The following is an 18,879-nucleotide window of genomic DNA, read 5'->3' on the forward strand; positions in this document are numbered from 1 at the left end:
CGTCGGATGAAAAAGGTGAGAGGAAGCGTGGATATATTAAGAGGGCATGGTACGACTCATTAAAGACTTTTTAGTAGTAGTAGAAGAGAAAAAATTCGCAGTGTTTCTTTTTCATAGTCTGCCTCCACGTCCTTCCTCCTCTTAGCTCCTAGCCCACCACCTATTCCTCCCTCGCTCACGTGATGGACCTCCTCTCTGCCACTAACGTGAAGCTAGACCTACGTGTCAGCGACGAAGTGACGTGACATCGAGAGGATCCAGATCTGTCCCCCACGTGTCCTATTTCCTTACCAACCGAGTTGCCGCTGCCGCCACCCCCTCCCCCGCCGCAGGAGCACCGCCACCGCCCCTGCCTTCGCTAGGAGGGTTCCGCCATGCTCTCCAAGGGTATCATCCCCCACTCGCCTATATTCGCCAGTGCCCCCAGTATTGTCCCCGTGCATCGTCAGCCACCATGCCAAGCCAAGCGCGGATCCGGATCCCACTTCAGGGGACGAAGGCACAAGAGAACAGTAAATTGCGAGTAGATGGGCAGTTCCCTAACGTCAATTTACTGTAGCAACAGGTCCGTTTATTTGCTGTATCGATTTACTGTTCCCTTTACACTGTACTGATCTATCCATCCATGATCAACGGTCCACGGAGATTTGAAGTCACCTGACTTCACCCGTGGACGAAATCAGAGATCCGGTTCCGCCAAGCGGACGCAGACACAGCCACCATGCCGGGCCACCGAACCCACGCCACCGCGCCCCTCGGCGGCGCCATCTCCCCCCGCCACGCGGACCTCCTCCCCTCCAGACTGGCTTCGGCGGCGGCGGCGGCGGCAGCGGCGTCTCTGTCAAGGACCTCCGCCTCCGCTGCCTCGTCCCGCCCGCCTCCGCCTCCCTACACTCCTCCCCGGAATGCGCCGCCGACGCGAAGCATGGATCTGCCGAGAGCACGCCACCGGAGGCCACGGCTGAGGAGGCCACCACGTTCCAGGCCATCTCGGGGGCCGCGCTCAGCGCCAACGTGTCTACGCCGCTCTCCAACTCCGTGCTCCTGCTGCTCCCGGACGACTGCACCGCCTCGTCCGCCGCCGCGGCGTTGTCCGGGATCAAGAGCTCGGAGTCGTTCGCCGCCGTGCCGCTGCAGCCGGTCCCATGGTTCCCGTCCAGCCCGATCTGCGCGCCCACCGGAGGCGGATTCCTCTCGGGGCCCATAGAAAGGGGGTTCCTTTCCGGACCCCTGGACGCTTCCCTCATGTCTGGGCCTCTCCCCCGTGCCGCCACCTCCTGCCGCATGGGAGGCGCCGTGCCTGCGCTCCGCCGGAGTCTCTCCCACGGCGGCCTCCGCCTGCGAAATGTCACCCGCGCGCTTCTCGCGCGCGCAGATAAGTTTCAGAATTTTATGGATCTTGGCTCGCCGGACGCCGCCGCCGTCGTGGCCGCCTGTGGGCGCAGGGGAAGGCCGGCGAGGACCGCTTCCACATCGTGGTGTCCGAGGAGAGGGGCTGGGTGTTCATCGGTATCTATGACGGCTTCAACGGCCCCGACGCCACAGACTTTCTCGTCTCCAGCCTCTACGCCGCCGTGCACCGTGAGCTCCACGACCTGCTATGGGATCAGCACGAGCAAGAGGAGCAGCACGACCAACGCCCCGACCAACCGACCAGCACCATGGCCTCAGATCATCAGGACCAGTCCACCCGCCGCTCAAGACCCCCGGTGCCGACGATGACCAACGGCGGTGGAGGTGCGAGTGGGAACGTGACTGCTCTAGTCTGAAGCCGACAACTCAGCGGCCGCCTCGGAGCAACAGCGAGAATAACCACATCGCCGTGCTCAAGGCGCTGGCACGCGTGCTTCGCAAGACTGAGGAGTCCTACCTTGACGTCGCCGACAAGATGGTCGGCGAGTTCCTGGAACTTGCGCTCATGGGCTCTTGCGTTCTCTCCATGCTTATGAAAGGAGAGGACGTGTACCTCATGAATGTAGGCGACAGCCGTCCTGGGAACAATGGACAGTGTTGATCTCAAACAGATCAGTGATGGATCATTTGGCGGATTGGTTGGGGATTGCTCACCGCTCTTGTCAGCTGTGCAGCTTACAGCGGAACATAGCACGTCGGTGCAAGAGGTAATCTAATTGGTTCACAGATTGATTCAAGTTTAATTGAGTCGTTGAGTGACTGTTCTTTGATTATCTGAGAGTACCTCATATGTGATGCTACCTGGTTGCAGGAAGTTTGCAGAATACGAAACGAGCATCCTGATGGCCTGTCCGTGATATCCAAGGACCGTGTGAGGGGCTCGCTAAAGGTGACAGGAGCGTTTGGAGCTGGTTTCTTGAAACAGGTTAGCTATGTTTCATAATATCAGTTTTTTCAAAGAACCAAAATTGATTACATGATTATGATCATGCAATTGGCATAGTTATGTGAGTTTTTCTTCCCTGAGAAAGAAAATCTGAAACTGATGGGAGAAATTTCTATAGTCGACAAAGCATCAAGTCTAATCCCATCATATCAGGTGCAAAATAAATCACTTTTGCTGCTATTCTTGGTCAACAAACAGTTAAGATCGTGATTAAGGAAGGTCAAAGAAGGAAAACAATATCTGGTATAATTGGTCCAAAGTTTGAAAAAAAAAAAAGATTAGATCACTCTCAATTGTAGCTTCCTTGGATTGAAAATTACGACCATCTTGCTCTGAAAAAGAGTATCTTGACCTTGACTTTAAACCCATATGCTAACATGTACCACAAAATTTTCAACAATGAACAAATTACTTAAGCTTCTCAGCCACCCTGTGTATAGCAAGTTCGAAAAGGTGAAGGAGGAGCTGCTCCCAGAGAACATGAAGTTTCTTTTGCTTCTGTCCAAGTACAAAGAATGTGCTTATCTCTACTACTTGAAAATCATGTAGAGCATCATATGTTCCGTTCCCGAATTTATGTAGTGCCACCCAGTATGGAATTCACGGACCTTCCAGCTCGAATAGTGACACTTTACTTTTCGAAGTATGGAAAACTTATGTCTCTCCTACTTAAAAAATATGTAGTGCCTCCCAGTTAGGATTTGCACGTCAGATCCAAATTGTGAGATCAGAGGTTCACATGGGGCCGCACCAGCACAGCAGATCGGTCATTGGTCGTAACATAGCAAGCGAAGCACTTTTGTTATATGTCTAGGCTCATATCATTGTCGTGTTGTGAGTGTCGACATTGTTCTAGGTCAGTTGTTTTCCACGTTTTTACTTAGTCAACATTATAATCTCGTGTAGGCTTTTGCCTCCCGTTGCAACACACGGGTATTCAACTATAATTAGAAAAGAAAAAAAAACTAGGCACGTCTCGCCGCATCCAGGTAGGGGACATGTGTTCGTCGCAGTCTGAGCTTTCAGCCCCGAGGCTGCAACTTTTAGATGGCAAAATTGGATGATCAAACTTCAAAAGTGATTGTTTGAATCAACATTCGAGTTTGAAGACTTTTTTTTTAACAGTGCGACCCCATCTGCACAGTCTTCATTGGAGGTCTGGGTCTGAGTGCGGGATAGGGGTTCGAACCCCCGCTGGCTCAGCTCCCACCATGGAGCTTTGCCACAGGCTCCGTGCCTGTCCGCAAGTTGATCCTAGTACGGATCTTAATTTCGTACAATCTCAATGCTGTTACGACTGTAGCTTAACAAGTGCAGAGGACCTCCATATCTGACCAAAATAAGTAGATATTCGAGTCGCAACCACCATAGCATTCCATTTGTATTCGTATTTTAGTATGTTTCATCTTCAAATTTGTATCCATTTAGACAATGCAAACACAAAATTGCTGCTACAGAGAGACAACACACACCTTACCAGCTACACATTTACTTCCAGACAGACGAGCTGCAAAATTGTCCAGAATATTGGACTGCAAATGTGTACAATCAATGGCTTTCCCAGCATGGTCATCACTTGAGAACCAAAGCCCACCACAAGAAACATCTGAATTAGCTACTTCATCATCACAATAGAAAAGCTGTTCACTCTTAATAGAATAAAAAGATCTAAATTTCAACCTAGAGGATCATGCTCTACTTGAATGTCAACAGTTCAGAACAAAATTTTGGTACATTCTTTTCTTTTGTGCACTACTTCCTCATTTGGAAATTTTACATATTGGCCAGCTAAATCATGAAGGCAAACTAATGGTAAATAAGAACCAGTAAAATATCTCAATGCTTTGCGCGACGATCATGATCGTGTCTTTTTGGCACCACTGCAAGGCTTTTGGCAGCTCGACCTCATCACCTATCCGCTGCTTCTTGCCTGGTCGTCCAGTATTTTCCTTATTTTGCTTCAGGAAGGGCCTCTTGGCTCATAAAACTTCTTCCTCCTTTTTGGCCCGCTTGCTGGGTTTATTCCTACCCTTGGTCTTCTTCAGCTCAGCGTTCTTGGCGGCCTCAACAACATCTTCCATCTCTTCCTCAATCTCTTTCTTGGTCTTCTCTTTCTTCTTTGGAGGTCTTACAGTGGCTATCATATTTGGGTTAAGCATGATCGTCTCTGGCGGGAGTTTATCAAAGAGAGCATGCACTCCTTCTCCCTCTTCTGCTTTGTAATTTCCATGGGGTTGTCAACAAAGGAATCAAAGTTCAGCTCACCAGACCCTGGAACAAGAATAGAAGAAAGGCCCATCGAGTGCCCGATCCCCAAAATTTCTTTGTAAGGGCGGAACGAAACCTTCCCAACCTGATAGCCCTTCATTATTCTATGCTTCATATAAAGTTTATAATCATGTCCACCAAAATCCCTGTATATCTCTACTTGAGATCCATTACCGCAGGCCAACAACCCCTTCTGGCTAAAATCCAAGGATTGAGCACGCGCTGCCTAAGAATGCACAACCTCGTACTTTCTTAGGTCCCAAAATTTTATTTTCCTGTCAATGCCTGCCGTTGCCATAAGATGACCGCCCCTGTCAAATACAACAGCAGCACAGGGCCACTATAGCAGAGCATAGTGACGAGGCGTTTCACGCTGGTTGGCTTCCACATGGTAACTTTGCCACCAGCATGTCCAAGGCCAATAACAGCATTATAGGGATTGACTCGCATAACGTCAGTACACCAGATCTGTACTGTAGTTTGCAATCATCTCACCAGTGCTCACATATTGGTAGTGGAGCTGCCCAAAGCTGTTTATCGATGCCAAGAGGAATTGTTTATTCAGAAATTGGAGTCTCAACACTTTACCATGTTCCTGCAGACATAGGAGAAGCGATCAGACTCCCAAAAGAATATATCTTCACTGAGTTTAGGAAGATACCACATCTATGCATAGATATGCTTTCAGTACAGACTAAACGATAAGCACCCCTCGGAATCTATGCTGCTTGCAAAACAGTATATTCCAAAGAAATTCCATGCAGCAATAAACTTGTAATAAACGAACAGTTTAGGACAAGTAAGCTCATTTCAAAGCCCAGTGGGGCAAAAAAAAGGAAACAAAAAGGTGTTGAATAGATTAAGTGACAAGTGGGCTCCCTGTGTGAAGGAAATTTTGCCACTGAAGAGGTTGCATTCATGAAAGACGCCATTGTATGTCCGCCTAACAAGTGGACCGGGAGCCACCTATCAGTCTCACAGACAAGGGTATTTTTCAAGAACACATGAGCTGCAGTGGCATTTACTAATTTTCACTGTAGTGCTGAAAAGAAAAGTTTGCATATCTGATTAGAAAATCAACAAGCACGTCATTTACAAGTAGCTCAATGCCATAATATCTGTGGGGATCATAGGAGCACAGAAAATAGGAAATTTTCTATTCTTGCCTACTTTTTGGTACAATTTTACTAGAAGCATGTAAAAATCAACATTCAAACTAAAAACTTCACAGAACTATCAACAACTCCCATATTACACAAGAAAGAAAAGACATTATCATCATGCTTACCTTTAGACAGTTAATTTCTGTACCATATCGATTATATATGTAGGGGTACCTGTTTCAAAAATATTCCCATGAGTAATCTATGAAATATTTAGCATACAGAAAACAAAGACCAACAGCCTTATACAAGTGCCAGGAAAAATGAAGCATCGACTAGTACATAAAATTTTGCTCTGTCTAGTCTAGTAAAAACATTTCAATGTGAAGGATTGTTCAATGGTTTAATGAAGCAATGACGAACAGTTCCAGACAAGCAATTCAAGGCAGTCAGAACTCAAAAGGAATTCTCAGCTGCTCCTGCCTCATGCCGTTCAAATTCAATATATGTACTAGCAGTTTAATAGGCTGCCAGAAACTACGCATTGTTCACAAATCTTGTTTCCATGAGATCACATCACTCCAGCGAATTTCTATAAGGAACATGTAGCATCATTTTGAATAATTTTATAGACTGGTTGATCAACAAATTGAACCATAGTGTGCTAAAGGTTCTTATCTCTGAGAGTTTGAGCGAAGATTGGTGTGTCCTTTATAATATCCCTTCTTTTCATATTAAAAACCAGCAGATGGAACATGCTAATTGCTGACATTCATAAGCAACGACAATATAGTGCACATTTCGAGCAAAGTAAAAAAAACTTTTTTTTCTGAGCGACTGCATACAACTGCTCATTTTGTGAGAATGCTACATCGCGAACAGTTTCTCTCACCTGAAGATAAAAGCCAGATCAGAGAAGTGTGATATGCATGAAGCGCAATAAGACAGAAGTAAGAGATGTCTGGCAATGATTGTGATTGTTTAAACCGGGAGAAAGTCACAAGAAATGTGGGACATGGACATCGACAAGGAAAGGAAGATCCATCGCCATTAGCCTAAGGCAACCAGAAATTCCTCTATATAATGGAGATCATCGAAGAAAACAAGGACCGAAGCACAAACGGGAAGACAGAAGAAAAGTCTCTTATGACCTTCTAGGCTTCTAGTGTCCTAAGAAAAAAAAAACAAGGTGGACTACAATCATCGAAGTTCCAAATTTAGCTGCCACCAATCAAAGCATATGAAATGAAAAGGTGCATATTTATATATAGAAGAAAACTACAACTAGCAACTTCATAGCTGCTCAATGCTGCCATGGAATTTGTTTAAGTTCTCATGCTGGGTAGAAAACCAGCTCCAATGGACAAAATTGGATAATTTGGCGCTTACTAAGTTACCAGTGTGGCAAAGGGGAGCTTGAAGGTGGCAGCTTGACCTTTTTTTTAATATAACATTAAATCCGCATGCCTTTTAAGATTTAACATCATAACCTACATATCATTGACTCGGCACATGTTATTATGATATAAGTGTCAAATTCTAAAATGCACGCAAATTTAGTGTTATATTTTGAAATCTCCAGCTTGACCACCTCCCCCTAGCAGCGCCACCCTCAAGCCATTGCGTTGCTCACCGCTGATCTGGAAGGGGTATCTGGAAATAAACAGGGTGAAATTAACCCCACAACCTAATTATACACCTCTGGATTCATGGTAAGAGGTGACACCCAGACCCACGTATACATGATCAGGCCACATGTGTGAGTTTGACCTGCAGAGGGTCTACTTAAACAAGTACAGACAGCTTTAAGCAACTGTCTAAGTTCCCTGATCTAGTTGCATCCATCTCGCAAGTCGTTATATCTATGGAGCCTATTCGGAGAGTATTTGTTTCTTTTTTTTGTTGATGGGTCGGAGGAGTATTTCATGCTATTGGAAGGTTACAAGTAGTAGCATATTAGATTTTGAAATTGTAGGTTAAAATAAAGTAATTTAAGTATCAATTTTTAATCTAAAATATAAACAAGATGTATCTAAGCTCCGACTCTATAAATTTCTGAGCTAGAAATACCTAATAATTTTTGAAGTTGGAGCTCTACGAAACAGGACCTAAGATGTTGTGCTCTCTTTCTTAGGCTCAGCTTTCATATAGATTATGTTTTTTCTTGTTTATTTATAATTTCATTCACTACGTTATTTTCGAAACGCTCCTGCTGATAGGAACTATTATATTTTAATAACTTTGCTATTTCCAACCATATTTTTCTTGTACTAAATGATACCCTCACTCTGAAAATCCTGAATCGTGCAGTGCCTATCTGCTTCAGATCCTTTCTCAACAAGTGGACATGTTTTTTTCTGGCATTGCTATGGCACGGCAGCCATAGCCATATTGAAAATGCACTGCTCATTCCAATTCACAGCATCACATTATGACTTCACTCGAACAACTCGTTACAGATACAACACTCAAGAAGACTCCTTTGAGGGGTCCAAACACTTGGTCAGATTGTTTCAGTTAGACCCCACTCCACCCCTGCCCCTCCCTACACCATGTTGGATCCCCTACCCTCCCAGCAAAAGTAAAACTTGACCATGACTCGCTTCACGGACTAGGGCATATCATCAACCTATGCAAAGTTGCTTCACGGACTAGGACATATCATCAACCTATGCAAAGTTGCAAACATGTGCCCTCCACAAAGGGCTTCCTTTAGTATGCATGTAAGTAATACATTCATCAATCATTTCTCAGCCAGGAAGGCGAGGCCATGCGTTATCGCACCAGCTCTGGGATGAGCCTCAGCAGGAACGAGATCTCGCGCTGCGAGAAATTTGGCGTCGCACCACCTCTCGCCGCCTGGTTGCTCAAGTCCTCGACTTCTGGGTCGGGCTCCGGCACGGCGATGAGCTCGGAGACGGCCTTGGTGATCTCCGGCACCAGGTCGACGATCACCCCGTTCACCCCCATCAGGTGCTGCATGTAAACCGCCTCCGGCACGTTACTGCACAAAGGACGGATGGCAATTTGAGCATTCAAATTCAGATGTCAAGCTACTATGCTATTCAAATTCAGTTTGAGCTTTAAAATTATTTGTGAGCTACTCACTTCAAAGTTCCATAAGTCAGTAGGGAGAGGTTGGCCTCTTTGATCTTTGGAATGGCAGCAGGGTGCCTGAATATTCCACGGGCCTCAGAAACTATTCCTTGCAGGCCACTAGCAAGGCATAGCTTGATGGCTTCCTCCAACGAGTTCCTCCTCACGTCAGTGTAGATTTCTGTCCCTCCGTTTGTCAAGAAGTAAACCTGATTGAAGAAGAGCGTCAGAGAAATGATATTATCAGTACTGTTCATAATCTGAAAACTAGGGTTATGATGTGTGATGCTTGCAATGTGTTTAGTGTACTTACAGGGTATTTGCTTTGCAATTTTCGCGTGAGCTGAGCAGCATCGGGCTGGAAGCTAGAGAAAAGAATAGGCCTATCCTTAGCATACTCAAAAATCACCTGCAAAGAAAATGCATGACGACACAGTTAGAAAGGAACTTCTCAGCAAACTTTTGAATGAATGAAGCATGAACTGTTTGTTCTGAGCAGCTATACATGCCTTTAGGATGGCCTGGAGGATGCGAGTGAGCTCTTCCTCCTGGTATTCAAGACTGTCATCGAATTTTAGCTCAACGTTGAAGCCCAATCTCGGATTGACCTTCTCGAACGCTTCTTGAAGCGTGCAAAGAGCATCATCTGATTGCACATTCCAATTCAGCATTCTGCCATCCTTCATTTTGCGGAGCAAGGGCTTACCGGTCTGCATTCAGGAGCAAGAAAAATATCATCAGATGCTACTTAGCCCCGATTGTTCGTGTCATCAGATGAGTAAGATGGTGTTTTGCCATACCTTTCCCTGCTCATTTTGTGGTCCATACTGGAGGAAGTCTTCCAACTGAAGATCAGTGACACGCCTCTGTGAAATTTTGCCCTGAAAATAAATGGCCATTATGAGATTTAGGTAGCCATTGACATGAGTGCTGAAAATATGTCATGGTAAATTGCTAATAAGAAGAAAAAATATCCACTAATATAACAATTTTCACACTTTTGTGCTTCTTATGGTTTGGCAAAAGGAATGATAATCACATATACAGTAACAGGTATGAAGTAGTATGAACTTACATCTTCTTCAGTAAAAATGAAGTTGTCATGGAAGATGATTGGACAACCATCCTTGGTGACCTGCAAAATTGATATTCATGGTTCTCTTCTCAACATCTTTGCACACTGAATTATTGCAGAGACAAAGAAAAACAAGAACCAAAAGTAAACAAATCAGTATCTTTCTTGCAACATTTTGAGTAATCATCTATCGCATTTAAGCAAACTGCAAGCGGAAACATTCATTCAGTTTGAATAGTCAGTACCAATGCTACAAGAAAAGCACAAAGATATGGTACTGCAGACATATTTTACTCTATGTATTCTCATTTGCAGATGACAGCAAATCAGGAGCAGCTGCCAGGTTCATGGTTTCAAGCAAACGGGTTCCAACATGTTTACGTTACATCTCAATATTCGACCTTTTGGTTCTAGGACAATGCAATGTGGGATGTAAATGACAAAAATCCCGATCTAGATGCCATGGTAGCAAGATAATTCGGACTAGTGAACAGAATCTATCTCACAAATATCAAGCGACGATTAACCTGTACGACGTAAAGCATTATCCATTAGCACCTGAATCTAATGATATTTGGCGCTAATACGAACTGAAGCTAGCGCGGAAAAAGCCTGCGAGGCTATGAATCATTTGGACATTGATGGTACAGTGAACAACTTTATCTTAAGGTAGAACTCAAGCCATGACATCTTGGTACATTTATCCAATGACCCCACGTGCAAAGATGTCATTTTTGTTAGAAGTACCGTTGCAAAGGTTGACATGGTGGACCCAACAATCCATATGGAGTAAGTTGGGCCCACTTATCATTAAACTCCGTTCGACCCAAGTCCCTTTCTTTCACGCACGCGTGGGCCAGCATAAACAACTTAAACATCCAGGTGCGTGTTTCCTACACCATGTCATATCATATTTGGTGTACTGGTATGCTCGTTTTTTGGATCGGACAATCCTACCACCAACCAGCGACGCAATCCAAACACTCCGGTTGTTGGTAGAGAGATTTATGGAGTTCTGGTTAATTAGAAAGATAATTTTTATTCTGAAAGCAAAATTTATAGGATTTTATTCAGAAAGACTCTCGTAAGATTTATCTGTCCCGTGATATAATAGATAGGTTAAAGATGAGAGAATGTTGACTCGATCTATTGTAGGAGAGTCCTATATAAAATTTGCTTTCCCTCGTCCCTCGTCATCTTTTTTTTTTTACTCTTGACTAATCTTAGTCCCATCTCTGGTTTTAGCACAAGCACGTGCGGCGGTGGCCATGGAAAGCTTGGCATACAACCCCGGCACGTTGTTTGCAGGTCGTCACGTGGGGCAACTCACAGACGCGGGCACCTCCGACGCCGTAGCTGGCGACGGCTGGCTGGTTCCATTTCCATCCAGGTCCGGCCTGGCGCCGAGACGCGGCACATGGTGCGCGCGGCGTGGAGCCAACCACCGCGCGCCTGGAGCCCACAACTCGCATGATTGAGACCGCACGCGACGCAAGTCAACACGTCGAGGGATCTGATCCGATCAGAGGCGGGCGACCTACCTCCCCTACGGCTCCGCCGGACGTCAGCCCTGTCGAGCTCACCTCCACCCGCTGACCGAAGGCCTAGACGCACGCGCGGCGAGGTCCACCGCGACGGCAAGGCCCTAACCACTACCGTCCTCTCCTTGCCTCGATAATGGCGGGCCCGAAATTAATTTAGCGTGGCGGGAAGGCAAGCGACCAATGGGACGCGTTATAGTACATGCGAGCAGGAGCATCGATTACCTGGACGTCGAACTCGACGTAGTCGGCGGCGAAGCGCGCGGCGTCGTTGAAGGACCGCACCGTGTTCTCCCGCACCTCCTGCAGCCGCCGGTCTGCTGACGCCAGCGCGTTCATCCCCTTCCCCCGGTGCCCGATCACCAAGAACCGCCCCCTCGGCCCGCGCCTCCCCGCCGCCGCCGCCGCGACCACGAGGCCGGGGGCGACCACGTCCAGGGTGGGCACGTCGGCGACGCGCGCGGCCTTCAGCTGGGCCATCGAATCGGACCGGCTGCTGAGCAAGGGATTATTAATTCAATTGGTAGGAGGATCCGGGCACGGCCGGGGCTGCCTGAACGCGCGAGGAGGTGTCGGATGAATTGAATTGGGGGTGGCGAGGTCGCGGCGACGACGGGGACAGGAGGAGGGGCTTTTATAAAGCCAAGGAGGAAATCGAATCGGGTGCCGGGTGGCGGGAATATTCTGGGTGCCATCTCGGGTTTATCCTTGTGGATATTCGGGTTTCCGTTTCCCTGTCCTTTTTACCAAACCAACCCCCTCCTCAAGTCTGACTATTCTCGACCTTCTTTTCCGTGCTATTGTAAATATTTCATCGGTTTAACGGGTTAATGGCGACGGTCATCAAATAGTCCGTTCATTTAAAAAAACGCGAAGAGTGTCACTCCTATTTCTGTTTCGATTTCGGTTGTGCTTCCACCTATCCCCATCATACAATTTTTACTCCCAGTCACGATGTCACATCGCCGCTCCCCTCACCCTCCTCAGCCACTCCAATCCTTCACACGCAACTGCTTCTTTTGTCCGTCTCCACTCCTCTGCCCTCACCTATTCACCTCTCAGATCTGGCCTAACCGTGACGCCCGTTGCACCCCTCCTCTTCCCTCTGTCGCCAAGCAACTTTATCGGATCCACGTCGCAGCAACAATGACCACCGCTGGGATCCACCGAAGGATCGCGTAGGAGCTCGTCTACCCCTTCTCAGTCGGAGCCCGACTAGAACCCATCGACGCGCCTTCTTCTTCAGCACAGCCGGTCGCCTCCGCCCGAGCTTAACCCCCTCCATCAACCCGTCTCTGTGGCCACCCTCCGACCGAGCCAGCCCCACCATGACGTCCCCCTCAACGAGGTGAAGCTCCTCGACCTCTTCCCCCTTCCTCTCTCCATCAGAATCGCGCCACCACTGTCCTGCCCGACCCGTTGCTACCATGGGCTTGCTGTCGACCTAACTCCAGCCAGTGCATTCCGCTGCTGACCCCCAAAACAGGTTCTCCGTCTCATGCTAGACCTTCTGGTACCACCCGTCAGCCGAACCTCGCCGCCGTTCACCACCAGCGAGCAGTCAACAGTCGGTCAAAGCCAATCCCCTTCGATCGAGGTTGCGATTTTGACCCGATCAAATGGGTCCTGGCCCCACTGTCATTGGTGTGTCTAGCCAGAACGGAGTAACAAAAGCATTTATGGTATTTTAGTTCTCAAGAAATTCCAGAAAAAGGCCAAAATCAGTTTTTGTTCCATTATTAAATCAAATGAAAAATGGTAAAATGCATAGAAAATAATTAGAGCTCAGAAAAAATATGTACACAATTTTGTTGTGTTTGTATGGATGTATTCTGCATGTTAAAAATACATGCACTCATGAAAAATGTACTAAAATGCTTTGATCTAAATTATTTACAATTGCTGTTAAATTTGCTTCAAAACTTATGAAACTAATTTTGTTGAGTTGGTATTACTATTATCCACATCATAATTTATCTCTTTGTTTCATGTTACCGTTGTCCAACGAAAATAGAGCATATAGATGTGGTCATATTTTTCTTCTCGCTTCATATTGTTGCAACAGTATTAAACGAGTTGAAACAAAGATATCATAGCATAATAGTTAGACAAATATTTTAAAACTATGTAACGCACGAGCACAATACTATTTAAAAAAGAACTTCAGTTGTAAGTTTGAATGCATTCTAGAAACGAAAGGAAGGTGCTGTCATGTTGGTGTGTTGTGTACATGGTGATAAGTACCGTCATATCTCGCGTCTTCTGGTTGGCTTGAGAATATATATATATATATATATATATATATATATATATATATATATATATATATATATATATTAGCGGATGCTGAAAAACGCGATGACACAATACTGTTGATACTATTATCATGCTACAGATTTGAATAGTTTAATGAACAAAAGTTCTAACTACTAATTTTTTTCATAAAGAGTCATTTTGTTGCTGCTAGTGGGAACTGATTCCATTGCACTAATCCAAACAAAAGCTCATAACATAATATACCGTGTTCTGTTAGCTAAAAACAAACTTGGTAGAATCTGAAGACTTCTAGATGAGGGTACGAGAAAACCTGTACAGCTTGAGCAGCATTCAACCAAGATTATGCTGTCTGGGTTGGAAAGCTCTGCAGACCACGTCACTATATTCCTGCCAAGCTTATAATCTTACTTCGGTTCATGGGATCGAATAATGGTGAACGTATTAGTCTAATCAAGATCGTTTTATTTTTCAGCATAAAGAGTTCTCGGCTGCTTCCTTAACAAGAGGTTAGACCATCTCTAGCAGGTTGTTTAAAAATTCATTCTCTATAATATTACTACAGTATCTTCTAACATTATTATAACATCATCTATTTTTTCATCTCTAACAGCTACCTTATTTTCTACCTTTTATTAATTTTCTCCTCTCTCCAAACCCACAGGCATACACTATAAAACAGTAATACAGATCTCTATTTCCATCGACAAATTTACCATTCTCCAGGTGCTACAGTGACTCGCTCTTATCACTGTAGCACCAAATACGGGGCTGCTAGAGTGGCTCTCCTGACTCGGATTGGCAATTTTTAGCAGCATAGTATTTTACCGATCGAATAAATATCCTACTGGAGTTGGCCTTAGGACTTGGGTTCTGGAAGGCCCGAGGCGCTCAGCGCCAGGGATGTCAATGGGGAATTTCCCATTAGGGAATGGCTCTCTATCTACGTTCCCGCACGAAGGAAAATTTTCCGTCCCTGTCCCCGCCTTCGCTTGCGGTGACTATTTTCTCCCCATCTCCGTCCCCGCGCGAGGAATGGAGACCCGATGGGGAACCTGTCCCCGCCCACCTGGGTCGAGGTAGCCCACTGGACCAAGACCACCCACTGGGCCGACTCGCACCATGCCACGGAGCCAAGTCGTGCCTGGCTGGGCTGCGCGCTAGCGTCCGCCTAGGCCGCGTATCTGGCTCCCGCCTGGGCCACCACCGCTGGGCCGAACAGGTCCCCACGGGGAAACGGGGACGGTGAATGCTTCCCCATACCCGTCCCCGCTAGATCCGACGGGGATACGATTTGTACCATTTATATCTCTGCGGGTGACGAAATCTTCTCATCACCGTCCCTTAATAGAGGAATTTCCCATAAAAAATCGGGAATTGAGTCCCATTGACATCCCTACTCAGCGCATATTCTTTTGGGGGAGTAAACCTTTAGAGCCCTGTGTAACCTCTGGTTGCCTCTTTGGACTTCCTTTTCTGTGAACTCTTTCTATATTTAATGAAATAGCCACACTCTCGTGCATGTTCGTTCAAGAAAAAGTCTATTTAAGATTGCTCACAAAAGCTTCAATTCCAAGTTTATATGCTTTTCGCGTTGCATTCCTGACAAGTATTCATGATACGACCGTGCTTATCTTGCGTATGCTAATTGCTTTGAGAATATTGCGTTGCCATAATCGGTGCCTGGATATCTTGAAGTAGAACGGTTTCTAAAACAACCTTTGTTCTCTTTTATCTGAGGTTTTTTTGGATATCGACGTAGTGTTCAATACTCACCTTTGATAATTAAAATAGTCTACTGGTAAGATAGAAAAAGCATGAAGTAAATTATTCAAAAGTAGATTTAGTAAGGAATGCAGCAGCTTATTTTCTATTGGGAAACTGTAAGGATCGGTGATGCCCTGAGAGAAGGTGAATTAGGATTAATAAAAAGTTAAGATTCAAATTCACAAGATAAAGTTAAGGCTCAAATTCACAAGATAAATCTATCTTAATTTCTATCTAAACATGATTTAGGTTAATCTAATGTTTATATTTTACGGCAAACAAAGTTTTGCACTCTAAGAACCAATCTTATCATCAACTAAACATGTTAATTATAGAAAAGACAAATACAGAATAGTAAGTGTAAGAAATAAGTACGAAATGTAAAGGGTAGTGAGAATTTAAACACTCGATAATATGACTTTTTCCTATGGTATCGGTGGATTGTGTCCATCCCTAGTCTACGTTGGAGCCTCTCGTAAGGGCTAAGCTCCCCAGTTGGATAACTCCATGTATAGCTATTAGAGCTCTCCACTCTTAAATAGGTCTCCTACTAGGTCTCTCTCGGATGCTCACAGCCGTTTACACTATAGTAGTGCTTCGTCACTTTGGCACGAATCACTCCTCTCACTCACAAAGCTTGTGGCTTCTTCACAACTTTCTCAAAAGGTCTCACAAGACACGAATGCCGTCAAGCTGTTTAGGCACCGGCAAGTACCAAGAGTAACAAGTGTAGGTCACTCACTTAATCCGACTCTAGACTGATCACCTAGCTAGATGCACACTAGGTATAAATTAGCACTAATTAAGTCTTTAATCTTGATATAATTATTTTGGTCTTCAATGTGCTCAACTTTAGTGGCAAGAACTCCTCACAAGTAAATGTGTATGCTCTTGAGCTCTAGTACACTCAAATAGCTGGGGTGGTGGAGTATTTATAGCCCCAACACCAAAAACTAGTCATTGCCCTCAAACCCATAAAAATTGTGAACAACAGATATTCCGATGAGCACAACTCTTCTAGCACTAGAACATCCAATGAGTGTAACTCAGTTGTTGGCTAAAGAAACTAGTCGTTGCTCCTTAGACACATCATCGGATAATCCAATGGCCTTCAAAAACCATCACCAGACATCTGATGAGTCTAACTTGTCACCTTCAAGCTGAACACCCTCTCTATGTAAATGCTCCGATGTGATCCTCTGTTGGTCACCTGAACTTCCAGTGAAGCTTCTGGTAACACCTTCCAATGAACATCAGATCATTAGTTGTGGATGTCTTCTGTTGTTCTTCACTTTGACCATTCTGGAAACTTCCTCCAATCTTTCCATGAGGATACCTGATCATCCGGTAAGTAGGATTTCTAGTCCCTCCTCTGAAAATGCCCTCTGCATAAAAGCTCTAGTGTATTCTCCGATGAGTACACTGGATTATTCAGTGTGTGTAAATCTACAGGGACTTTATCCGTTACAATCTAATTTTATCCTTGCTTTGATGACATCTCTTCCTTAATGTCTTGAGCCTTCCTCTAGTCTATTAGGACTAGCTAAACCTAATGTGTATCACTACTAGATAACTAACGTAAAGAACTAGATCAAATTAATAAATCTAAACCCCTATTTGTAGTACAACCAAAGAGAAACGATCTATCTACATAAGTAATGTTCTTAACATTATGATTACTTATCTAAATAATAGTTCATTATCTCTTCATAAAACTCTTTTTTGACCTTAATGTTAAATCCCTTGAGGTGTTTGTAACCCTAAGTTTATCACATAGCATCCATAAGACTAAACCTTATAGACTCGTAAATCAAATTAGTACTATTAACTATGTTGATATTATTCACCAAAACATATCAACTATATGTTAGGATCATTGATCTTTCATAAAAATAAATAGTTTGATTATATTACTAATCTAATTTTTTTGACCACATATAGGTAAACGAAGGTAGAAGCCAAACCAAAATTGTACATCCAACAAACTTAGTGGCAATTCTTTTTTGAGAGAGAACACTACCATTTTGTGAAGTGACTCGGATGCTCGAAGTTTTCTGTCGAGAGTCATCTCCTTTTGCTAGTGGGAATTCATTACTTTCCACTTACCGGCCAAAGAAAAGCTCATAGCATATATACCGTACCTTATTCAGTGTACTAGCTAAAGAGACAAACTTGTGAGGTTATCTGGAAACCAAACTGCTAGAGCACCATTGAATCACGATGCTTGTAGAAACGCTCTATGAGATTCACTCTTATCTTCCCAAATAAGTTCCTAGCCCATATTTATGATAAAAGATTAAAATTATTCACATATAGTTCCGGAGAAACTGCTCTACTGCTTAGAAAGTTCATGTGACTGAGGTTTACTCTGTTTTCTTCTCTAGATTCTTGCAGAACACTATCTGTGGCACAAGTTGCAACAGTGACATTGAGTACCCGGTGGGATGGAGACAACCGTGCTGCTGTTGTCAGACTCCATATGCTTACCCTTAGCCTTTTGTTTTTTATTCTAATTATGGATTGTAGCCTTGAAAACAAAAACAAAACAAACAATCAAATATAAAAGTCGATTCTCACAATCTACAAATCAAATTAGACCTTATTTATTTTTTATTTTGATTATAAATTATAGTCCTAAAAGCAAAAATAAAAATAAACGGTCACAACATAAAAGCTGATTCTCGTAATATATAAACTAAGTTATGCCATGTTTATTTTTTATTCTGGCTATGAATTCTAGCCCTAAGAGCAAAAACAACAACAAAAACAAATATCACAATATAAAAGTTAATTCTCACCATCCACAAGTTAAGTTATACTATAAAATCTTATAATATATGATCTGATGAGAATGAGCTTCCACAGATTCTACAAACTAAACTCGATTCTCAAAATCTAAAGCTAAAACAAACATACCTTTATAATAAAAAATTCCACAATCTGCAATTTAATAGGAATAAACTTCCACAAATTCTATAGACTGGACTCGATTATTACAATTTAAAGTTAAAACAAACATGCTCCGAGGGGAAAAGAAGCATTAAGGCAACTTGGATTATATAGTGCTGTTTGATGCTAAGATAATGCTACAAAAAGAAGAAAAAGCATAAGCAAGTTGTTACGGGCCGGCATATTCCCTTCTATTGAAATCAATTATGTAAGGTTGCTTCAGTTTGTTGATGCGGTGGTACCCGTTATTGTCTTACTATATACGTTGTCCTCGACATATCTGAATATATGCTGGTGAAGTGTAGTTGAGAAAATATCACCATTCATTGTGAAGCGAGCCTTAGTGAGAGGGATTCTTCAGAAATTTCTAGGATTTGGTTAGAGAAAGAGAGAAAGAGGAACTTAACTTGCCTCCACGGCTCTAATTAGTAGTAAGCAACTAGGCAT

The 18,879-nt window shown here is 44.1% G+C and overlaps 1 protein-coding gene and 1 pseudogene across 1 annotated transcript; one reads left to right on the forward strand and one right to left on the reverse strand.

Moving 5' to 3' along the window:
- The first annotated feature begins 527 nt into the window (after positions 1-527).
- Positions 528-7,160, forward strand: LOC133923060 (protein phosphatase 2C 35-like; annotated as a pseudogene).
- Positions 7,161-8,136: 976 nt separating this feature from the next.
- Positions 8,137-12,062, reverse strand: LOC133922090 (glycerophosphodiester phosphodiesterase GDPD1, chloroplastic-like). Its single transcript, XM_062367256.1, has 7 exons — positions 11,668-12,062; positions 9,902-9,961; positions 9,627-9,707; positions 9,336-9,536; positions 9,140-9,235; positions 8,839-9,035; positions 8,137-8,734 (listed from the first exon to the last, which is right to left on the reverse strand). Exons 1-7 carry the CDS (start codon positions 11,920-11,922, stop codon positions 8,506-8,508), a joined length of 1,119 nt encoding a protein of 372 aa, XP_062223240.1. The 5' UTR covers positions 11,923-12,062; the 3' UTR covers positions 8,137-8,505.
- Positions 12,063-18,879: the final 6,817 nt, after the last annotated feature.

Source organism: Phragmites australis, chromosome 6 (genome assembly GCF_958298935.1).
Source record: "Phragmites australis chromosome 6, lpPhrAust1.1, whole genome shotgun sequence".
NCBI lineage: Eukaryota > Viridiplantae > Streptophyta > Magnoliopsida > Poales > Poaceae > Phragmites > Phragmites australis.

Coding starts and splice junctions, on each gene's coding strand:
- LOC133922090 (XM_062367256.1), bottom strand. CDS start 11,922: ATGGCCCAGCTGAAGGCCGCGCGCGTCGCCGACGTGCCCACCCTGGAC. Junction 9,962..11,667: donor ACGTCGAGTTCGACGTCCAG/GTAATCGATGCT, acceptor TCAATTTTGCAG/GTCACCAAGGATGGTTGTCC. Junction 9,036..9,139: donor AATTGCAAAGCAAATACCCT/GTAAGTACACTA, acceptor TTCTTCAATCAG/GTTTACTTCTTGACAAACGG.